At 39.2% G+C, this 23,036-nt stretch overlaps 1 protein-coding gene across 10 annotated transcripts in view; it reads left to right on the top strand.

Annotated features, from left to right (window-relative positions):
• Positions 1-23,011, top strand: part of Smr (nuclear receptor corepressor smrter) — a 150,623-nt gene extending 127,612 nt beyond the window's left edge. For 7 of the 10 annotated variants that reach the window (XM_019047449.2, XM_019047454.2, XM_072299414.1 and 4 more), the window contains 14 exons: positions 6,946-7,236; positions 7,863-8,140; positions 8,533-8,901; positions 10,291-10,458; positions 11,729-11,908; positions 12,124-12,327; positions 12,885-13,019; positions 13,965-14,220; positions 15,034-15,315; positions 15,869-16,070; positions 16,577-17,182; positions 17,645-17,816; positions 18,439-18,609; positions 19,097-23,011. In XM_019047449.2, coding sequence (XP_018902994.2) covers positions 6,946-7,236; positions 7,863-8,140; positions 8,533-8,901; positions 10,291-10,458; positions 11,729-11,908; positions 12,124-12,327; positions 12,885-13,019; positions 13,965-14,220; positions 15,034-15,315; positions 15,869-16,070; positions 16,577-17,182; positions 17,645-17,816; positions 18,439-18,609; positions 19,097-19,660 — 3,878 coding nt within the window. In that variant the 3' untranslated portion in view covers positions 19,661-23,011. The remainder of the gene's footprint in view (positions 1-6,945; positions 7,237-7,862; positions 8,141-8,532; positions 8,902-10,290; positions 10,459-11,728; positions 11,909-12,123; positions 12,328-12,884; positions 13,020-13,964; positions 14,221-15,033; positions 15,316-15,868; positions 16,071-16,576; positions 17,183-17,644; positions 17,817-18,438; positions 18,610-19,096) is intronic. The other 3 variants (XR_011899704.1, XM_019047451.2, XM_019047455.2) reach the window with 3 other exon arrangements.
• The last annotated feature ends 25 nt before the right edge of the window (positions 23,012-23,036 follow it).

Raw genomic sequence — 23,036 nt, 5'->3', positions numbered from 1 at the left:
ATCGGTCTCTCCGTGGGTTGTCGTTAGTCAGTCTATTCCTTACCTTTGTTGTCCGTTGCAACTACCCGCTTCCACCAATAGGATCCCTCCATATCCCTGTCGTCTTCCTTGTCTATCGCTTTGTCCATCAATTTCAACAATCAACTCGCAGGGAACGTCAGGTCCATCGTATCTTGTGTGAAATTTTAGCAGTGGTGTTTTTTAAAGTACGTTTCTTTGAACCCTGTCTGGTTGCCCAGAAAAACACGGGTTCCCTAATTGTTCGCCCATTCAAATTGGTGAAAATGTTCAGATATCCTCGAAAATTTTGGAGATGATCGTCGATTCGCGATTCTGCTCCCGGCGAGAGCGAAAAAAGTGAAATGCGCGAACAATAGAGGACGGCAAATCCTCGCTCAAAGAAAGTGGCCGAAGTTGAATGGCGGCCCCGGGGGAATTAATTACCGCGATGCGAACGCAAGTGCCCGTGTTGCGAACAATAGTTCCTGTTTGTCTAACTGCTCTGCGGTTCCTGTCGCGTCGAGCGTGAACGCCCGGCCCTCCCGACTCCCCGGTCCCTCGGGATCGGATTTTTCATTCCATCCCTCGTGCAAATCGGACGCGTTTGTACTCGAAGCAATCCAAGTTGAGTATTGAAAAGGCATGTCGAGTCGGCTGAAAGATATCAGAATCTGATCGGAAGAGGAGAATTGGACTGCATTTTGCAATTTGGAACTATAAATTCTGGTTCTTTTGAAAAAACACTTACGTGCATATGGAAACTAATGGTACATACGTTGTTTTTAAACCGGGCTAGAATTTCATAGTTCCAAATTGCAAAATGTAGTCCAATCGTTGTGGCGGCTCGGAAAAGGAAGGGGTGTGTGAACTTTTTGGATGACCTCGGGGCTTTCGAACTTTTGAACTTCTTTGTGTCAATTTCAGTGAATTTTCTGAATAGCACGAGGCTAGTTCCGTAAAATTTTCAAAATAATGCACGGAAACGTGCTTTTGTTAAAAATTAAATTGCGCAGTTAAATTTTGCAATAACTGATGTGGCTCGGTTCCTCTCTGCTAAACGCGGTCTGAATGAGGGAAAGCCTGTAGGATCAGTGTTCTTGAGGGTTCCTTTGCTAGCTTTTTTATCTTTCTTTTTTTTAAAGGAATGTCTGGTTAATGTCGGGGAATTTCGATATTTGAGTCCAGTCGCCACCCTGTCCCACCGTCGAATCGCAAATTGGCGGGGCGAGGGGATGACTCCGCCGTGGATTTGCGCGCGGATGACGTTAATATCATTAATCGGGCGACGTAACGGGTGATGCGGGAAACGGCCGACAGTTGTGACGCTAATCGTATCGCCGCGGTCCCCGGCGCAGCGTTGCCGCATCGCGCGTCCCGCGTCATCCCTTCCGGGGAACCGGGGCCGCCCTCCCCGGAAGCGGCGACGCTGCCCCCTGTCCGCCCGCGGGATCCTCATACGTTATGCGCTCTGACTCGACTGACACGCTCTCAAATCAACATTAATAATAAGCGCCTCGTTTACCCATTCTCACTGTCCGACACCCCCCCCCCCCCCACCATCACCCCCGGGGGGTTCATCCCTCCGAAAAGTAAGCCCCCAGCTGAGCCCCCGTCCCCGGAGCTTTCGCGGATCAACACTCGGCGGAGTTGCGGATCCGATTTTTTCGGCGGTGTCTTCTGATGGAGCCGCCACACAGTGGATCGAGTCAATCTAAGAGGTCGGACATGAAATGTTTGACCGAAACTGCAAATTCTGATGTTTATTTTGTCACATTTTAATTTTTAAGGGGCACTTCCAGAAGAAAATTTCATAAGGAAACCAATGGAACCACTTTTAGAACCTCAAAATGTTGTATAAACGGAGTTATAAGATTTTGAAGTTTCCAAATTTTGTCCGACCTCTCTTACTGACTCGATCCACTGTGCGCCAATGATGCTGTGGATGTCTGGGCATGGTTTTCCGGCTTTTCGCGAGGGTAATCGCGAATAATCCGGAGCTGAAAGTCCGGGGCCGGATTTTGTCGGCTCTTGTACTTAGAGGTGCAGCATCCATCGACGAGTCCTAACCGCACCACCGGCCAATCAGAAGCGCTAAACCGGACTTGAAAAGTTTTATTCGAGGCTCGTCCCGAGTGTATTTAAGCACGGTGGGAGGGCCAACAAAATTTGTCCGGAAAAGTCGGGAAATTCCGTCAACATCTGTCGGAATCGAAAGGGCAACCTCCAAGCGGCAAACCCTTGCGCGTAACCGACTGCATGGATACTTCACGCATTGCGCGTACACTACGGTCCGTACGCGCAATGCGTGAAGTATCCATGCAGTCTTGTAGGCGCGAATAAGCGTATCGCGCTGGCCGCACCGAGACTAGGCTCTAATATTCGAATTAGTGGAGTCAGCGTTCTTCAACTCACGGTTTTGAAATGTTAGTACACTTGATTGTCGTTTAAAATGATGAAAATATCTTGTAATAAAGGAAAATATACCGTATGTTTTACCGCATAATGCCCTCATCTCTCCCCGGTAACACTATTATGGTACTGCCATTTAGCTCCCGGTAGCCTGCTTTCGGCGCTCGTATCATGGCGTAAAGCACCCCTACCTGATTCGTAACTCCGTGGAACATCTTTGAATTATTAAATCCTTGGATAGCCGTAAATTTTAAACATAGGTATACTATTTCAAAAATACCCGAAGAATATTTCTCCAAAAAAAAATCTTACGTCGAGCGTGAGCGTTCTTACTGGAAAAAAAAAAACACATTGGATCTAGAATCCAGACTCTTAAAAACATTGACAAGAAAAAATACTCTTGATTCAATCGGAATTTAGCTTAAATCAAGAACCAAGCCTCTTAATTTGAGCGGATTTCCTTGATTTAAGCAAAAATCTGATTGAATCGAGAGTATTCTTTCTTGTCAATGTTTTCAAGAGTCTGGACTCTAGATCCAATGTGTTTTTTTTCCAGTGTTTTATTGAAATCGAGAAACCGCGTGCGGTTCGCACCCGCAGATTTCGATGACGCATGAATCTTCCGAATAGAATCGGGAACAAATAACTCAGAATCAATATCCCCCGATGAAAAAGCACGAATCATCGAGCCTCGGCCGAACACCGCGGCCGGAAAGCGCGGAGGGAAGCGCCGGAAAGGGGTAAGATTAGCGCGAGCTCGAGGGGCTGCGGGGGGTTGGAGGAGCAGTCGCTGAAACGCGGGGGCGGCAAATAACAGGGAGCAAACAAAACCGCGGAGATACAAATAGCTTAGGTTGGCTTAATTAGCTCCCGACTCGCCGTAATTCGAGTATCGCCGCACGCTTGAATTGCCCCGCAACTTACGTCCCCCCCCCCTCCCCCCTCGCGCCCTCGACGGGTCCTCCGGGGATCCATCTCCGATCGGTAAAATCAACCCTGATCGGTCGATCGCTGAGTTGGCGACGCAGTCGGTATATACTCGAGCCCTTAGCGCTTTTGCGTAGGGTTTTGACGACGGAATTCAGAGAAATGCGACTTGACAGAGTTCAGATATTCATCTGGGCTCAGGTGATCGCGCTCTAATTTCATAATCGAAGCCAAAGCAGATTCTCGTCGGTACGTGGTGGAAAACTCCTCGGAACAGTCGATCGTTCAAGACTAACTGATTTAAGACTGTTTGAAAGATTGTTCTTCTTTTCCATTTTTTTGGAACTCTCTGAAATGGATCATATTTTTCTATAAGGAACCGCTATCTCTTTCTCTTCCCTAAAAGCACATATCTGCATAGAGAAACCAATGGCATGTTTGTTGTTTCTAAAATGGGCCAGAAATAGTGGTTCCTTATTGCGAAATGTAATCCAAATGTTTAATAGCGTCGTCCGTAAGTCGTGTATTCCTTTCTTACGAATATATCGCAGGAAATGGAAGTATAGTAATGACAACCTCTCTTTCTTAAGGGGAGTTCTTTTCATTCTCAAAGGCCTTCAAATTTTTTTTTACGTTCTTGATTGTATTTAAATTTCTTTTCAAAAATGCCTGAAAGTCCCAGATTTTCCATGACGAACTCGTCGATGAAGCCCCGAAAGTCAAGTTGCCAGGGCCCCGAAGTTTTTTGTTTGAAAAGCTGTCATAAACCCAACCGTAGAAAAGCCTCAACGCAGTGCAGTGACCGAGTTTTTTTTTCTCTCCGAGGCTGCGTTGGATCGTATCATCCCGAGGGTCCGGCCGGGCCGATGGTCAAGCACGTGAGAAGTTGAGGCGTGTGCAAGTCACGGGCGGGCGGAGCGGAAGTGTGAAATTGAGGCGCGAAATTAGTGCGATGAAGGACAGGTCGACCGCACGGCCCATGCGAGCATGCCGCTCTGGAGCGCAGCGCCTGAATAATATAGCGCCGCAGCCCGCTCTACACCATCTCCATTTCAAGCCGGTCCCCAGCCCCGGCTGTCGGGAGATTCCCCCTGTTGCCACACACGCATCCTCGCGATTCCCTCCCCGTTCAGTTGGTTATAGGTATAATCGACTTCGTACTGCGACGTTTCAAAATTTTTACCGGAAGATTCGCCTTCGATCGGGAAGTTAGGCCAAATGGGCTCCTTCGTGTTCGAATAGTTGTATTCGCTTTTATAACAGGTTTTGGACAAAGTTAAGCTCACAGAAAGGGAGTAACAAGTTTATGGAAGGACCAATTCGCACAACGGCATTTATAACAAATATGTTGTTTCTGTAATAAGCATGAAAATTTCGTTCCTTCATGCTACATGAAGGACATTTTTTGGACTGATACGGCACTCACACATGATTTATGATACTCGATTGAGTTAGTAACACCGCGGAAAGTTTTCGAATATCTTTGAATTCGGAAAAACTGCTACAGTAAACTTGCTAGTCCTTGATTTTTTTTTTCGCGTCTTGACGCTATTTGTTGATTTCGTCTGCGCTTGTTCAAAAGATCGGTCCTCCAGCTGTAACCCTCTCTCAACTCTCCGTTTTTTACACTGCAAATCGCATAACTCCGGCTTTGACATTTTTATATGTTTCCTCCTCTAAAATATTTACAGATCACCTCTTTAAGCAGAGACCTCCAAACGTCGATTCTGAGCTTTTTGGTATCATAGACCTCACTGGAAAAAGAACACATTGGATCTAGAGTCCAGACTCTTGGAAACATCGACAAGAAAAAATACCCTTGATTCAATCGGATTTAAGCCTAAATCAAGAACCAAGCCTCTTAATTTGAGCGGATTTCCTTTTGATTCAAGCAAAAATCTGATTGAATCAAGAGTATTTTTCTTGTCAATGTTTTCAAGAGTCTGGACTCTAAATCCAATGTGTTTTTTTTTCCAGTGCTGTTCCGGCGAATCTTTAAATTCACCTAAAATTTCCCGATTCCGAAAATCCGGCAACGCAGGAAAAATTAACGCTGATGCGCCTTTGCGAGAAAGAGGAGGATCAGCGTTTTGCAAACTTCGCCAACCCCTCCTCGCAGCCGTCGGCCCCTAACACGTACTCGACGCGAAGCCCACCCCCCCTCCCGCCCAGCGTCGCTTCTATTTGTAAATACGGATTAGTCATGCATCAATTATACCTCTAATTACATTAATTTTGTCGTTCCAATTCGCCCCTGAATCCCGCAATTACCGCTAATTGCTCTGCTCTCTCTCTTTTCCCCGAATTTTTCCCGCTGCTCTTGGCTTTTTTGCCGGCGTAGACGCGGGCGCGGTGGCTCGTAACCGTAATTTCAGGTGTTCCAGCGGTGAAAATCGGTGTACACGTTTTCCGATTTGCGACGTTGCAGTTTTCTCGTTATTACACCTTATTGACGGATAACTAATGGACATTATTTCTCGACATTTGTTTTTGTTTTTTGCACGTTCCCTGCACTGGAAAAAAAAACGCATTGGATGTAGAGCCCAGACTCTTGAAAACATCGACGAGCAAAAGTACTCTTGATTCAATCAAAATCTAGCTGAAATCAAGAACCGAGCCTCTTAATCTAAGCGGATTTCGTTTTGATTCAAGCAAAAATCCGATTGAATCAAGAGTATTTTTTCTTCTCAAAGTTTTCAAGAGTCTGGACTCTACATCCAATGTGTTCTTTTTTGCAGTGTGTAAGATATACCGAGACAATTTCAAAGCGATTACGCTCATTCCTGCAAAAATATATCAACTGAGACTTTGAAATGATTTTAGTCGACAAGTTTGGAAGGAAGTGACGTCATTCGTCACGTCGCAGATTGCTAGGTACATTTTAGTCTGTCAAATGATAACTGATGAACGTCACCTCTCGGAATTTTTCTTCGTTATTCTCTTGTCGATTATAGAATATAGAATATTTCGTAAGAACCTCAAACAACGTCTTCAAAACGTCACAATCTGCGATACACAATGTGTTTTTATCATTGAGTACATGGAGTCGTAATGTAAGTGGGAGAGCTGGCGCCATGTTCTGCTCGACGAGTTCCGAGCCCGGTGTGCGGGGTCACTTTTTCGATACATATTCGATCCAAAATGGCGGTGTGGAATATGGCCGGGTCCCCGTGTATCGCTAACAATCGATTATGTATCGAAAAAGGGACCCGGCGCCGCATAGGAATCTCGGTATTTGGGACCTGGAAAATGCGTAAAAGTGGCGCCAGCTCTCCCACTTGCATTACGACTCTATGTACTCCATGGTTTTTATCGGCCAAAGGCCATCAAAGAGCCGTTGTTCCCTGCTCTGAATGCAGTGCACTAATGCCCTTACCAAATCCTCCATAAGCAATCAGCCATTAAATCCGAATTTTTAAAGTGTGTCTGAAGTGTCGTCAAGAAGAGACAGAAAAAAAATATCATCAACACATTCTGGAAATGCACGGCCACCTTTCAAAGAATCTCCTCAAATTTTCATAGGTCTGCTTCATAATTTTAAAAACTGTTGTTTACCCATTTGAAATGTCTATAATTGACTGACAATGGTGTTCATGGTTTCTGTTTCAGCAAACGAAAAAGGTGGCGTTTACCCTTGTGCAATTTGTAAAACGGAAGGCGTCGGATCGAGAGCTCTGCTGAAATCTCAAGCTTCGCAATACGGACTCAGGGAAGAAGATGTGCTGGCAGGGGCGCGTGTGTGCAATCAATGTCACTGTAAAGCTGTTAGGTCTAGGAATCCTCCATGTCCGCTGCCTTCGTGCCCAAACAAGGGCAACAGGGTCAAAAGGCTCAGATCTTTGGCCGGCAAGTGGAATGAACTACCAAAAAACATTAAGGATCCAATTATAGCAGAATTTCGTAAGTTTCGTCAATGTGATTTTGAACCAAGAATTGTATCCGAAGCAAGTTATTGAATGGTCTCTGGCTGTCGGAAATGTCTAAAATAAGTTTTTCCCAAAAATATTTTTGTTTCTCCTAAAAGTATCTAGGGGAGAGAGGGAGAGAACTTTCAAACTTCATCAGTAAATTTTACCTTTGAATACCGCACTCTCAGATAAAACCTGTCAAAAATAATATTTTGCAAGTGCTGTTTTAAATTTGAAGGGAACAAGTAATAGAATTTCTACTTCGAAAATTTTGAGTTACCTCCACAACTCTTCTAACGAGTAATTTCTGTTTGACTTTTTAATCTAAAAGAGCTGTTTTTCTTGGACCCAAAGTTAAGTCTTCTGATGCGAGTCCAATCATTATGGCACCCAATTATGATCATTGATTAATCTTGAAAGCACATGAAAAATTAACAAAAAAGGGTTGTTGAATGCAGCTTGGTGTCATATTCATACCAACCATTCTAAGTGCCTTTAAAACCGGATGTGGTGTGCTGAGAAAAAAATCTGTGTTATGAACTGTTTTTCCACTCCTTTTTTTTCAATAAATAGTCTTTCCTGTGACAAATTTTCACTGAGAGCTTTTATATTTTTCAGAAATTCCCCCAAACGTAACAAAATGTTGCTCGGCATGTTTTACTCGGATAGCTCGGCGATTATCACCCTACAGTAATGGAGATGAAGCCAACAATGTATTAAGGTGGACTGACGAAGAAACAGAGCTGCTTAAAACGGGAATGAGGGAACATGGAACTCGATGGTCGGAAGTGTGCAAAATAGTGGGTCACTCAAAAACCCAGCATCAGTGCAAGAATTTTTACTTTAACTATCGGAAGAAACTAGGACTTGATCTTATTCTACAAGAGTACAACAAAGTAAGTCCTATTCCATATTTCCAAAATCAATGATTGAAGCTTCTGTTGAATGTAAAAAGCAACATTTTTGCGATTTTGAGAAATCTGATTTCCATGTTATAAAATGTTATCGAGTATCCTGGCTCCTACAAGGTATTAACTTATGTTGTGGCGCTGAAATTTTAAGGACCTGAGGTCAACATTTTTTCAAAGTCTACTTTGAATTGAGTCTCATCAAGAATTAGTAATACCAGGTTTCCGAAAATTGATGTAACACTCTATACAATCACGCTTTCTAACTGCAATTGAATTCCAACAGCTGTTATATTCCTCCTTCCCACAAGAGAAAACATAATATAAACTTGCCTACTAATGATGATGTTGATAACTAAACATCTATCTCTTTTTTCCAGACACATGACTCGCACGATGCTTTTGGCCGCGAAAGGAAACCAGCTTTAACCGACGAAGAAGAGTCAGGATCAAGTACATCTACTTGTGATTATGAAATCAACCCTGGGTTGTTGGACAGCGATACTGCCAGCGCCTCATCACCCCAGAGACTTTCTGTGTCCGAAGACAAAGTTCCATCGGTGGAATCCTCTGCGCCAGAGAGCTCAACCCTAACTTCCAGTGACAAATTGCCGTTAGAAGATCGCTTGTCTAATTCTCCTGCCACCACCGCACCAACATCATTGAATCAAGCTGCTGCAACCCAAGAGTCAGAATCAACACTGACCAACCGACCTCTGAATAAGGAAGACTATGATAGCTCAGCCACGGTGAGTTTCTTTCTAGTTCATCCTATCATCTCTCAGAATTTTTAGTTTGCTTCTTGAGTAAAAAATGTAGCTCAAACAGTGCAATGAGCACTCTAAAAGCAGCCTCCCCTCTTTGATTTTATCATCAGAATATTGTCCACATTTATCACATATTATCTTAAAAGGATATTGTGGTTCATTTTACTGTTGGAGTAAATGTTTTTCTTTCTTTACCTCTATCACTGATGTTCGATGTTTTTTTCTTTTCATCTTTTTAAAGTGAGTTAATGTACTAGTTGCAAATCTTAAATCTTTCTCTCGGAGCAATTGCAATCGTGGTTGTCGTCTTTTAATGATTTCCAACAGTTTCAATAGTACCAATCTTCAAGTTCCAAGGTGATTTTATCGTGTAATGAACTCTAAATGAAAGAATTATTCTTCTTGTGAGCTTATTAGTTCAAATTTTTTTAGAATTCTTGTTGTGAGCTATGCATTTATTTTTCAAGCATGAATTTTAAAAGAGACATTGGTATTTATCTTCTAAAAAGAAAGACTATTTATCCAATGTGATCTACCATATTCTTTTTGAGCTGTCCTCAATTTTGCAGAATCTTAACTGGTGTACTAGGGGATTGGTATTTTTTGGTCTTTTCCTTATTACATATTGATATTCATGTTACATATGTAATGGGTCTCTAACTGTTACTGACTGAAGGCATGATTAAGTATAAGATCAGCATGCCAAGATAGTTATTATTTTTATGCCCTCTGCACTTCAGTCTTTTTTTTCCATCCAGCAGAAGCAGAAGTGATCTGGCATTATTTGTGTATTGTTATTTTAATTTTTTGGTGCAATTCAGTTGTCAGTCTATTTGTTGTTTTGTGTGTGTTCGTAAATTTGTTGATTAAAATTGGGAGGGGGTTTCATATTGTTTGTTCTAAAGATTCGATTCAGATTTTTTTGGAGAAATGGGCCTCTTTTATTTTTCGTGCTTCTAATTCTCCAAATTATTTCAATTTTCAGCTGTAACAGAATATTTTTATTCTTGCTAAACAGCTCAATTTGCAGATGGGTTAAACTTTAAACACAAGTTTAGCTTGGTGCATAGTTATGTTACCAGTTGTATGTTTCTAATGAGTCGAAGATTTAGAAACAACGGAGTGTTCCCTGTTGCAAACGCAAATTCTGATGTTTTCATTCAACTTTAAAAAACTGCCCCACTAAAAACTTTGCTCCCATCCTTAAGTCCCTTATCTGTGAATGGTCACACAAGGTGAACTTCTTAGACTGTTCTGTCATTATTTAATCCTCTCAAATGGACTCGTAACGGTTCGAAATTTGCGAAGCATCAAATTCGCAGTGTCTGTTGTTAATGGTGGTAGTAGTGAGTGATGATTACTCTGCTCTAGGAGACGGCAGATGAAGGGGTAGGAGAAACAAGTGGTAACGGCGGGGACAAGCCAGCGTCGACGTCTCCCCTAACCGTGAAAGACCTCCTATCGAATGTGATCGAAATGCAGCTCATGAAAAATCAATTGGGTGGCAGTGGATCGCAACCTCCTTTGCCTGCTGGCCAGGTAAAAGGATTTTTATGTTTTTACAATTTTTCATCTATCGCAGCCCCTGACGATTTGCCTTTCTATTTTTCTCTTTATCTTCCATGTGTGTCATATTTTTTCATCTAAACAATCAACAATTTCCCTCATTCAGTAACATAAAATCCGAATCAAGCTTAAATACTATTAGTTTTGAATTCTAAATCGTCCATCTCAATTTTTTTCCAAAACATTTTCCTCTGTTCTTCATGTTGCATGTTTCTATTTTTTCTTTGTTTGCTGATATCTCTCTTGGTTTTATCTTTTTGTAATCTTGAATCATACTTACATGATGACAAATATTTTACCAACCAACTCATATCATGTTCATGTTCTGAAAATCTTTTCTCGAATCGCTCCTTTCTATTTTATTCTCTTCCTCTTGCTAAGAATATTTTAGAAATCACTGACTCTTTCAAACTGACAACTCACACTTGCACCAATTCGGTAGTTTTTTTTTTTACTCTAAAATTGTAATGATTAGTATTCTTTAACCTTTTTCATTTATATTTTCCTACTCTTTTGATCACGGGAACACTTTTCTCTGCTGTATTCTCTTAATTTATTTTCTTCTCATTGATTTGTAGGCTGAAATATTATGTTTTCTTGCCCATCCATGTCTTGAAAAATCTGAAATAATGCAGCAAGAATTTCTTCCTGCAACTTTTTTAGCTAGTTGATCAAAATTTAATTAAGATTCAACTGAACTTCACAAAGAAATTCAACGTACCTCAATGTTTTGGAAAGATAGGTATATCAACCCCAATCCAAGTTAGATACGGAAGAAACAATAACCTTTAGTGTGCATTATTATTATCCCCAGAGCTTTAAAGTGCACTTCACACAATCTCAAATAATCGATGACCGTTTATGTTAGTTTATATTCCAATTGTTCAATTTTCCTTTGTCAATATGTCTGAATTAATCTAAATGAAATTACCCTAATCCAACCTAGCTCACAATTTATACCAATAGGATCTTATTGATCAGAGAGATAAAAAGAAATACCCACCCAAGATCCCAGATTAATAATTATCCGCTTTAGTATCAGTAATGTAAACCTAATTCCTTCAGTCAAGTGTCCTCTAATATAATCAAAAGTGTTAAAAACTGTATTTCTTAATTCAAACCCATTTAAAATTAAAAGAAAACTGTTTGCTGAGAGATACTGAGAAGCTGTGACAAATGCTTGTGAGACAAGCTGTATCCACAACTCAATTTTTTTATTTTGGTTTTTCTTTTTTTATTTCAGCAATCTATTCCTCCAACTATCTCCTCAATTTTGAAAATGGACCACGGGTTTGCAGTGCGAGAACTCAAACCGCGAGAAGAAAACAGCAATCTTGCGACATTGTCCGTTGTGAGCTCACAGCATGCACAGCAGCATGTTGCTCCGCAAGATCTTCCCAAAGAAGGATTAGTTGTTGTTCAGGTATGTATCTTTTGTCACAACTGACATGTAAATAAATGAAAAGAAAATTTTCATCTATTTTCTTTTTCTTCTTTTTTGTTCATTTTACTCATTTTATTTTAGAAAGTGAGCTGATTCCTTGTCAAAAATAACGAGTAATGCCTTGAGCCCTTAACAAGAGATTTAGCATGTTAGAGTCCTGCTAGTGTGTTACAATGTTTAATTCTTTGTTACAGGTGCAGCAGGCTCTGCGTGAAAATAGAGAGCCAGAACCGATGACTTTAGATCTAAGCATCAAGAAACCTCGTAGTGTTAGTAGTAATGAATTTACATCAAGTGCTCCTCCATCTAGCAATGCTGATAAAGTCACAGCATCGCACCCTCCTCTGACAGTTTATCGCACGACTCCCCATGCACCGGAAGGCTATTACAACCCTCACGTAAGTTTTCACAAACTTTGCAAGTTTTGAACTTTAAGTTGAGTTTGAAATGTCCTGGAGAGAAAAATCGAGGGCAATATACAGGCTGCGTCTCTAGTATGACAGTCAGAAAATCTTGGGGAAAAAGCACATTATTAGGTATCAGTGCAGTCTGTAGACAGCTTCAGAATTTAATTTGAAAACTCTCATGAGACTGAAGCAAATCAACTTTACCATTCTACTTTTCAGTAAATTTTCAAAGTTTCGCCATCCCTTGTCTTCATTTATATCTAGAGTGCTAGTCATAAAAAAATATCTATCATTGCCATTTGTTCCACTCATGATGCCATCCCCTAAAATTATTTCTGTAAAAATTGTAGTCATGGAAAGTAGAAAAAATTGAAAATTGAAGTTTTATCTTTACTTTTTTTTGGGTGGTTAATCTAGGTGTCGTTTTATTCCTGTGCAATGCACAAAGCTGTTTTTATCTCTGCCTGTCTTGATAACTTGCTAAAAAATTTTAAAACCTTTTAAAATGTTAAATATGTATGTTAAAATGTTCTGAAATATTGCTGTAGGTTGTTGAGGCTGGTCGAATTTCGAAATCTCCCTCCATTTTCGTTACGAACACACCCACTCCTCACCTAGTGATGACACCTCACTCACAGCCTCTGCTCACTGTCAGGACATCTCACATCAAAGTACCAAACAAGGTTCGTACCAAAGTTAGAATTTTCTTTAGACTAAACTTCAATGCCTAATTATCATCAAATGTGCAACATCTATGAGCCAGCACCCCTCATGTCAATAAAGGTTAAATTAGCCCATTACCTTTCAAAGAAAAGAGTGTTTTAAATATCATTTAATAGCTCAGTAAACCTGAAAATTGCTTTAGACACTGGCTACAAGATTTTTACAATCGAGTACCACAGGTTTTTGTCCATTCACTCTTGGTATGTCATCAGAAATGAAAGTTTTAGTGGCAAAGTTATTTTAAAATTTTCTCTGTTATTTTCCTGTCTTATTTATCAACATGAACAGCGCACAAGGTTCAACAGTGGAGATTTACAATTTACAAATTTACAAATGAAATTAAAGCCCCTAAGTTCAAAGTTGAGGGGGTTAGTCCAGAAATCTGTTAAAACTTCCCTTTGCAGTTTCTCATTTTGAGAGAATTAGAGGAGGAGAGGGTGCAACTTTTACTCTCCCTCTCTTTCAGCAGCACCGAGTGTGTGTAAGTTCATGTGTTGTTAAGTACTCCAAAGTGAGCCAATTTTATCAAATGTTAATGAGAGTCAAGGCAGTGTCATTAAGAATTATGATGTATAACCTAAAATTCAGTAGAAAGTGTGAAGTGAGGATATCATGCCCTCACTTAAGTCAAGTCGCAAACTATGTTGCAACTCATCGGGGCATCATCTGTGAAGTATATTTGATCGTAAAGCTTTGACACCTAAAAATGAAGGGTAGAGGGCGAATTCAGGGCCAGTAAAACTGACACAGCCATGATTTCTATCGGGCGTTCGTTTGTCATACAAATCTTGGGATTTATTATTATTCAGGCTGCCTGTCTGCTTTATTTAGCTGTATAATTGATGTCTAACTCTATTTTGTTCGGTTGTTCAATTAATTTCATGTTTATTGAATGTTTTTTGTAGCTGGGCTCCCCACAATTACCGAACTCAAAACTGTCTCCAAAGTTGTCACCTAGCACAGGGCCATCAAGGGAAGGAACGCCAGGGCCGCCTCCTCTGAGCAACAAATTAGGTGGCTCTATCATGCATGGGACTCCTGTCTCGGCACCCTCGTCTATGTATCCAACGTCACAAGAGTCTCATTACGACCCAGGAAATCTACTCAGGCAGATGACACCACCCCAGGTCAAGGAATCGCCTCCAGGCTCTATCACGCAAGGTGAGTCATAATACCCTTTTGACAGTGTAGGAATGCATTGGTAGTCCCTTGATCTAGAACTATACGGAGAGCTCAAACTTGGTAGAGTATCTGTAGGCCTTCAAAATTCAAAAAAAGTACGAAACTTTTAAGGTATCTATGAAAGTTCCAATGGTCAGGAATCTGTTATGTTCTCCATGTGAATATCTTGTTGAGCACTAAGTTAGAAATCAGCTACCTGCACTCCCTAAACTAGATTAAATTGTGGGTTGTCAAAAAATTATGCATAGTTATGGTAATTTATGCTACAGCACTTACCTTAGAAAACTGTCGAAAGTTGGAGCTCATATCTTCACCATATATTTAAAATTATTTAATTGACCAACTGTAGCTAGTCAATTATTTTACCACTTTCTTTCTTAACTCTTATGATATTAAGTAATCAATCTGTTGTTACTTCTACATACATTACTTATAATTTAAGGAAATTGTATATATTTCCTGTATTGGAAGCTTACAATAAAATAAAAAAGAAACATCCTCACCAGCCCTATGAGATTTAATGCACTACATGTCTATAAAGCCAGAGCAGAAATTGTTGTTGGGAATAAACTTAACGTTAACCTATCAAAGTTTTATCTAAATGTACAGAGAACCAATCGAACGATAATTTATTCAATTTTGGTGCAAATTTAAGGCTAATCAATATTTTGTCAAATTTTGCTTCCTCTGTTGATTTGTGTTTACAGTTGGTAATTTTGAATTTATTTATTTATGTTTTCCCTGGTTTTATTAATCTAATCAGTAATTTGTTTCCGGGTTTCTTTTTCACAGGAACTCCAGTTCATCAGAGGGGAAGCAGCGTTTACGGTGCAGATTTCTATGTACAAAATAGTAATAAAGGAGCCAATTCCCGCAACAGCAACAGTTCCTCAGCCCCTGTTGGAGGCTTCTACCCTCCAAGGCCTCCTGCGGCAGCTTACACGGCTGAACAGCGTCAAATAATCATGAATGATTATATCACATCGCAACAGATGCACACCTCTGCTGCGCCCAACACCACCCGTCGTCCTCCGTCCACTCCTGATAAAGTCTATTATCAGCCTACAAGACAAGGTGGGTTGTTGTCTTATTATATCCAATGCCTTGGAATAGAAATTATCCCGTAATAGTTGACATTTACTTCTATCTGTCCGCCTACTTAAGCACTGTTTATCTTTGGCCAGCCGAGATTTAATGATTATCCTCCATGGGATGACATTTGTCACTGCTTGCAGAAGATGTTAAACAGCGTACCGTGCACACAGTGCAAAAATAGCAACTGACCCGATAAAGTCTGAAAGTCGCCCAAACAATTATTCCATTCATTTTCTGGGCAGCCCAAATTGGGGGGGGGGGGGGGGGAGTTCGGCAGAATTTTGTCCTTCCAGCTTGTTATATGAAAGGATTCTTTCCTTAAAATACAAACACAAATTTATCATACTGAGCATCTGTGGTCAGAAATGGTGCACTAGCGAAAGTTGCTTGGAATTTCATTAGGCACAAGATGATTCCTTGTATCTCAAGGAAGCCTTGAAAAGGCTGTGGTGTACTCTTGACCTCAAAATTTTTTATTGAAAATTATCTATGAAGTGAATTTGCAACTGATGGAAGACTTATAACTTTTCAGGTGTTATTCAGAGGCATAACACTAGCAAACCGCCCTCTCCGCATCACTACCCACCCGGACATGAAGCTTTCAGCTCGCTCGTTGACGTGGCCAGTCGTCAGCCCAGTCTCCCAGTGCCGATCCCGGACCCTCATCCACACAAAGATGACAAACGCTTCGAAGGCCTTGGTGACAGGTTCAACCGAGATAGTGCTCAAGAAAGGTATTTTGAATTTTGCTCTTGAACTAATTTAATATCAATATTTGGTTTGATGTTTTCCGCTTATTACGGCTCCTACAGGCCAATCTGGTCTCTTAGGACTGAGAACAGGAAAAGCCTTGTCAGTCAATTTGCAATGCAGTTTTCTGAAGGAGTCTGCCACAAAAATTGCTTAACATTCCAATTTGCACCAGTCATCAGGTTGAATATTGACGTCAATCTATGAAAGTAACTCTTACAGTCAGTAGGACAAGATATTTGTGATATTTTGACTTCGTGCAGGCCCGAATTTCATCAGTCTGTTGAAATATGATAACCAAACTTTTCTTGACCATCCTATTTAATAATTTTTTTTTTTTTGGGGGGGGGGGGGCACTTTTAGTGACACTTCTTTAAATTGTATCAAACAGTGAAAAAATGATACTGAAAAAGTTAGTGCAAAGAGAATAGGAAATGATAAATTTGTTAGCTTTTGTCGTATTACTTCTTATTTATTTATTTTTTTCCAGGTTTCCCAGCCGTGAACAAGATAGGTTTATCCGTGAAAATCATCAAATTTCCCAACATCCATCGGTGCAACAGCAAATAGCAGCACATCAACATAGGGAAAGAGAAATCCATCTGGCTCAACAAAGAGAGATGCAGCAACGCCAACAGCAAGAAGTACAGGAGAGGGCAGAACGGGAGCGCGACATGTTGCGGCACCAGCGGGAAAGGGAAAGGGAGCAGCAGCTATCGCGGGCAAAACAGATGCGTGACAATCAACTCGCGCACGAGCATATCATGAGACAGCAGCAGCAGTCTCAGCAACATCAGCAACAACAACAACAACAGCAACATCAGCAACAACAACAGCAGCAGCAACAACAACAACATCAGCAACAGCAGTCGCAGCAGCAACAGCAACAACAATCGCAACACTCAAATCCCCAATCGCGGTTACTAGAGGCACAGAGGATGCAGCACATTCCGAGTTATCAACAGAGGATGACGCCTTTGCCTCAGTCGTCTCCCAGCGAAAATGAACAAGCACGACTCATACAAGTTTCAACGCCTCATTCGTTTTCGCGTGAAGGCACGCCACAAACTGTTAGTCGAAGTCAACCAGAATCCAGGTAATTTTACCCATTCCAGTTTTAGTGAATATACTTTCTATAATTTTATCTCTTATACCATCTCAAATTCTCCTTTTGGATTTAAAATTTGGTTTATATTTTCCATATCATACTTTTAACAAGCTTTCTCCTGAATGGTTACACCAACATCTCAGTTTCAGTTTTTTTTCTCTGATGGACAGTATGTAATATAAAAACCATTTCAAAATCAATTCGTACATATTTTTTGGAGAGTTGAGACAGAGAATATCCTGAAAATTTTTTCCGACCTGAATATCATATGAACCTTCTCCACCCGAAGGCAGTTGAGTCCTTTAATTTGCGTTTCGCATGAAATTGGGTGGAAAAAATTGGACCACAGTGGTTTAAGCTCTCGTTAAATCAAATCATTTAACTTTTGGTTCCTGTTCAGCCCTTGTTTTCTTGCTCTCTTAATATTAAATATTTTTGTTTCATTATCAGAGAAACATCAACTCCAACTAGTCAAACGAGCACAAGCAGGTCTTCCACTCTAACAGCCGCTAGTCTCATCGATGCGATCATCACCCACCAAATCAACCAGACTTCTGATTCTGGTCCGCAAGGTCATGGGAATCAGCCTTTAGGATCTCGTGCTGGTGATAGATTGTTTCAGGTAAGTTTACTTCAAACCGTGTCGAAGGGGAAACCATGTTTTATGACCAATGACGTCTGGTCTTCAATAATCTACCCAGCAGCATATGTAGTGTTATCTTGTCTTCTCCATTCCTGATGCTCAGATGTAGATATGGTAATCTCTTTCTAGAAGGGGAACAAATAGTGAACAAATGGTTTTTTTCTCCGATTCAGTTTATTGCAACATTATTTAAGAAGGATTGTTTAATGTTTGATTAATTAAGGATAGTTGTTAGTGCTCTCAGCATGAATGCTGTCCAAAGAGCAGCGGTAGAGCAGTTTTCCTCCGTTGTTTTAATTATTCACTCTTTGTCGTTTTCAAATGTTGATGGGTTGGATCCTCTGAAGATCAAGTAACACATTAATGCAGTCTAAATCGCCTACTTTTGAGTGAGTTTGAAAATGTTCAAGTTATTAGGAATATGGATTAAGGAATTTTTGGACCAAATTTAGTGAGGTGGCGTTCATTCTTATGACCCAAGGGATGATGGATCCTTCTCTTTATCATGAATCTCTTTTAAACTCAGTTTCTGCAGTGAGAAGATGTACAAATTTCCTATCCTATCAAGTTTTTAATTAGTTTATTTTTTGCTCTTTTCCAGAGTGTTCACAGGGATGGGCCTCAGCAAACAGAGAATGGGAAACTTTCTCCGATGAAGCCTCCCCTAACAGCTAGTCCTGACAAAGAACCTCAACGGCTAATCACTTTAGGAGATCACATTGATGCAATAATAAACAAAGATTTTGCCCAGCCAAGAACACCTACGCCTCAGGTGAGTGTAGTTGTTATCTTTCTTTTATATCATTATTCTTTTCTTGCTTTAATTTTATGATAATAAGCAGCTAACCAGTCGTTTCTTTACCATACATTATTTCTAACTTATGATAATTGTATATGTTGCCTCTAATTGGAAGTTACAATAAATAAAACTCTTTAAAAAAAAAAAAAAATCTTTTCTTGGTTGGACTATGGTTTATTCTAATTTCAATTGTAAAAACGTGAGTGTATTTTGTGGATTCCGAAGTTACAAAACATTAATTTCAAAAAATTTCCCAGTTAGAAAAAAAAGAAGCTTTGAATACTTAATGTGGCTTGATGGTAATGTTATTTATCAAGAAACTACGGCACCTATGAAGAAATCAATGCCAAGCCTCTTTACATATAATTGATATAAAGGTGCAACGGACATTTTAAGTTCGACTGGTAATTAGTGTTTGCCACTATTATTTGACTAATTTTTTCTAATTTTTACATTGCAGCAAGTGTATCCTGGATATGAACCTCAAGCTTGGAAGCTACGCCGAGTGTTGCAGCAAAAAGAAATTGAAGCAGCTGCCGCTGCAAATGCTCGCGACAAGAACGAAGAAAGGAACGTTGTGAGGGTAGCAGGTCAAATATATTACTCAACTGAGCAACCGCTTTCCCCTCTAGATTATGTGAAAAATCGAATTGTGGAAGTTATGCGAACATCGGAGGAAGACAGCAACAACAAGTCCCGATCGGATGGGAGTCCCAGCGGTGGCGGTGACATGATGATGGACGAATCGGATAGCCAACGGCATCCATCGCCACGTCCTCAACCATCGACAACTCCCCATCCACCCCCACCTCCACAGCCATTCTTAACGACGGCTAATGCTACTTACGCTTATCCTTACTCAGCGCTTCACCTCAATTCGCAAGTAACACCCCCTGTCCCTGTTTCGGCGACAAACGCAGTGGTGAAAACTGGTGCACCTCCTTCCTCGAGCTCCTCGGACATCCCCCCGGAACCAGCACCACTCTTATCTGCTCAATACGAACCCTTATCTGATGAGGATTAACACTTTCATGTACATTTTTTGATCTCATTTTACTGGCTGGATACAATTTGTATAAAATTTTGTAATATTACGTATTTTTTTATTCCGACACTAACATTTTTGACAGCAACATGTCAAAAGCGATTAAGTTTCTTAAGCTTTGATTTTTTTCGATTTTTTTTAAAATTAAGATTCATTTCTCTTTCTCTCTCTCTGATGAAACATGGAAAGTACATCCAGGTTTAATAGCAGAAACCTTTTTTATGTTTTATTTTTGAAGGTAGGGTAACCTCTGACTTTTATTATCTTATTTGAAATTGAATTCTGTCTGAACTGAACCATGTTTTGAAACTAGTTTTGCTCATTTGACTTTACTCTCTTCAAGTTTTTTTTCGTTTTTTTTTTCTCATGTAATTGTTATCATACTTAATTATTTCAGACTAATATTCAGACTCCTTGCTCTATGACAATATAAACTTTTTTCAAAATTTGAAAAAAAAATCCCTCAGCAATATGACTTATATTATTCTTTTTGTTTGTATGTATTATTAATTTTTTTGCAAGCCCCCTTCCCCTCTGTCAAGTTTAAGACTTATTCCAATCACCGAATCTGAACCTGATACATGATGCATCTGCTTCCCTCTATCTATTTGATTTTGAGTTTAAGTAATTTAAGATGTAACGCAAAGGGTTATCCTGCTAGCCTAGCATCATAGACCTGAGAAACTGTACAGTGGAAAATATTCAAATGAAAGGTTAATTATCTATTGTCACCTAATTTGACCATAGCCATTGAATAGAGGAATGCATGTGATTTTTCAAGTGGTAAATCAATTTTCATTGTCCCATTGACAGATCGTATATCTTCTATTGCTTTTTTAGAAGTTACATTTTTGCACTCCTTCAATATCTCCTTTGCCTAGATCCTAGGAGACTTCCATAAATTACCTTGGTTTATCGCTGCCCGAACCAGTAAGTTCCGCTGTATTTGATCAATCTTGTTTCACTGCCTGGCCATTGTGGATAATCAAGTCAAGGTTCGAGTCATTCTGTACCAGCTGGGATTCAGCTGTATTAGTCTGTGGTATTTTTCACCCTAGAATAATGTAGTTAACATTTCAAATTGTTACGTATCCTGCCAAGACTTTAAAAGTGCATTTTTTTTTTCAAGCCTGTGAACTTTTTATTCTTTTGAGGACGTGGCAAATGCTTTAACGGAGAAACCCAACCGATAAATTTGAAACAATTTCAGTGACAGGTACAGGTCTGAAAACCGTATCATGTATGTATTCGAAACTCATGACATAACTTGGTGGTCCTCCAATCATCCTTGTTCAAAATTGATTTGTAGCAAATGAATTTCTTATATTCTATTTGTACTATGCTACCTCTCAGTTTTCTCTCTCTCATTTATTAAAATAAGTACTCGGTACCGACCTTCGACTCTCAATCTGGTGGTATTATCTCCAGCGGAACAATTCACTCTGAGGTTGTCGTGCTGGCTAAGTATGAAAATATTAGAAGCAGACAGCCTCTGTTTTTTCACCCACTCCCCAAGTTTAATCATGATAAGCTGAATTTTCCCAAGTGAAACATTGGTGTTTTTTTTTTTTTTTTGCTTTGAGAGCTAAGCAGGGTCTGAGCGGTAGAAAAGAACTCAGCGTTAGCCTGAAATTGTTTATCATTTTCAAACTTAACCACCACTACCACATCAGTGTTTTATTTTGTAGGAGTCATCCATAGGTCTCTAATCTTTAAAATTCTGACTCACCCTTAGGTCTCTAATCTTCAAAATTCTGACTGAGTGAAACTTACGTTTTATTGAAATTTTGCTCATCAATAACGATTTTGCAGCCAACTGCGTTTATTTTGAAACCTTTGTCCAGTTCTCATGTACATCATACAATATTTTAAAATTAAAATTCCTAAAATCTCAGTTAGTTTGCCTGTTCCTTCCCCCCTTTTTGACTGAAATAGAAAGAAAACAAATTTGAGTTTCTAAATTTTTCTGGGCCCTGAATTATGTAATTTGCCTGGAAAGAAAGCTGCAGCACCTTCTCAAATAGAAAGTATGAGGACTCAGTTGTGATGAATAGATGTTTCATCAGGCATTAATTGTTTAACTAATAAATTTATACTTGTTCAATCTAATTGCATTACAAAACAATTCTGTGCATTTTGTAGAAAGTTACGATGTTAGAGCTACTATTTTAACATTTGATAATAATGAATTAGTAACATTTTCTAGAAGAGCAGAGAATTGGTTCTTCTAGGAACTAATGATTCTTTCACTTAAGAAGTGAGCTTCAACAGTTAATAATTTTCATTATAAATTGTATCCTTTGTGTAAATAGTCAATATAGCTTTCTCTCACGGCAAAAGATATTAACTAATTTCGAATTTGTTACAATTTTGTAATTATTTTTCAATTCTAGTTCAACGACTGTTTGTAATTGTTTTGTTAATTTGATTATAGCCACTATTTAACTATTGTTATTGCTTTCATTACAAACAGTTAATTTTTTATGGTTAAAGAACTGTTAGGGTTTGAAATGCTGAGTTGAGAGCACGTCAGCGTGTAGAAATTATCAAGAAATTTTAGAACTTACACAGTTGAAAATGTTAAAGGATTTTTTTTCTTCTAATTTTTTATGTTCTGATCCAACTCAAATGTTTATGGCGTTGAATGACTTTTTGAAATTTCCCTCCGAAATTTTGACCTCTGATAATTTTTTTTTTTTTCATTTACATTGTCATACAACCTCCACTTTTGTAAATATTAGGTTTTTTCCAGTCGAACTAGTTGTTTAAGTTTTATGTAACTCACAAACGCTGTAATGAATCAATGAGTAGTTCTTATTGAATTGTATCATCAGTTTTTTATTTATTTCCTGTTGAATTGTGCATTAACCATGAAAATTTTAACTGATGCTAATTTCCAGTTTATTATTTTCTTCGTTATCTAATGAACTGTTGACTGAGTTTTCCCCATGTTTTTTCTTTTCTTTTCTTTATTTTTCTTTTTCGAAGTTGTGAGGTGTACAGTTGATATTGTTTTGTACAGGAATATTTTTTTTTCTTTGGTTACTTGTGAATCTTCAAGTTATGCATATGTATACATAAATATATTTCAGCTTAATAAATATCATTTGAATATGTATGTAATAAATATCTTATATGTATGTATATCTTTTTCTTTTGTATAAAAACAGGATTGAACGATAGGAAACTTTTGAAAATTGTGTATTTTGTATCGTAAAATTTTACCCTTGGGTGATTTCACTAAAATTCTTATTTTATGTATTATAATGTTCTTTTTTAAATAAATAAAATTTAAAAAAATCTTAAAAATAAAAAAAAATGCAAAATTAATTTTTCAATTATTCATTTCTTTCTT

The sequence above is a fragment of the Bemisia tabaci genome, chromosome 4 (genome assembly GCF_918797505.1).
Source record: "Bemisia tabaci chromosome 4, PGI_BMITA_v3".
NCBI lineage: Eukaryota > Metazoa > Arthropoda > Insecta > Hemiptera > Aleyrodidae > Bemisia > Bemisia tabaci.
Note: the sequence above shows the minus strand (reverse complement) of the source record. Positions and strands in the feature narration are given on the sequence as shown.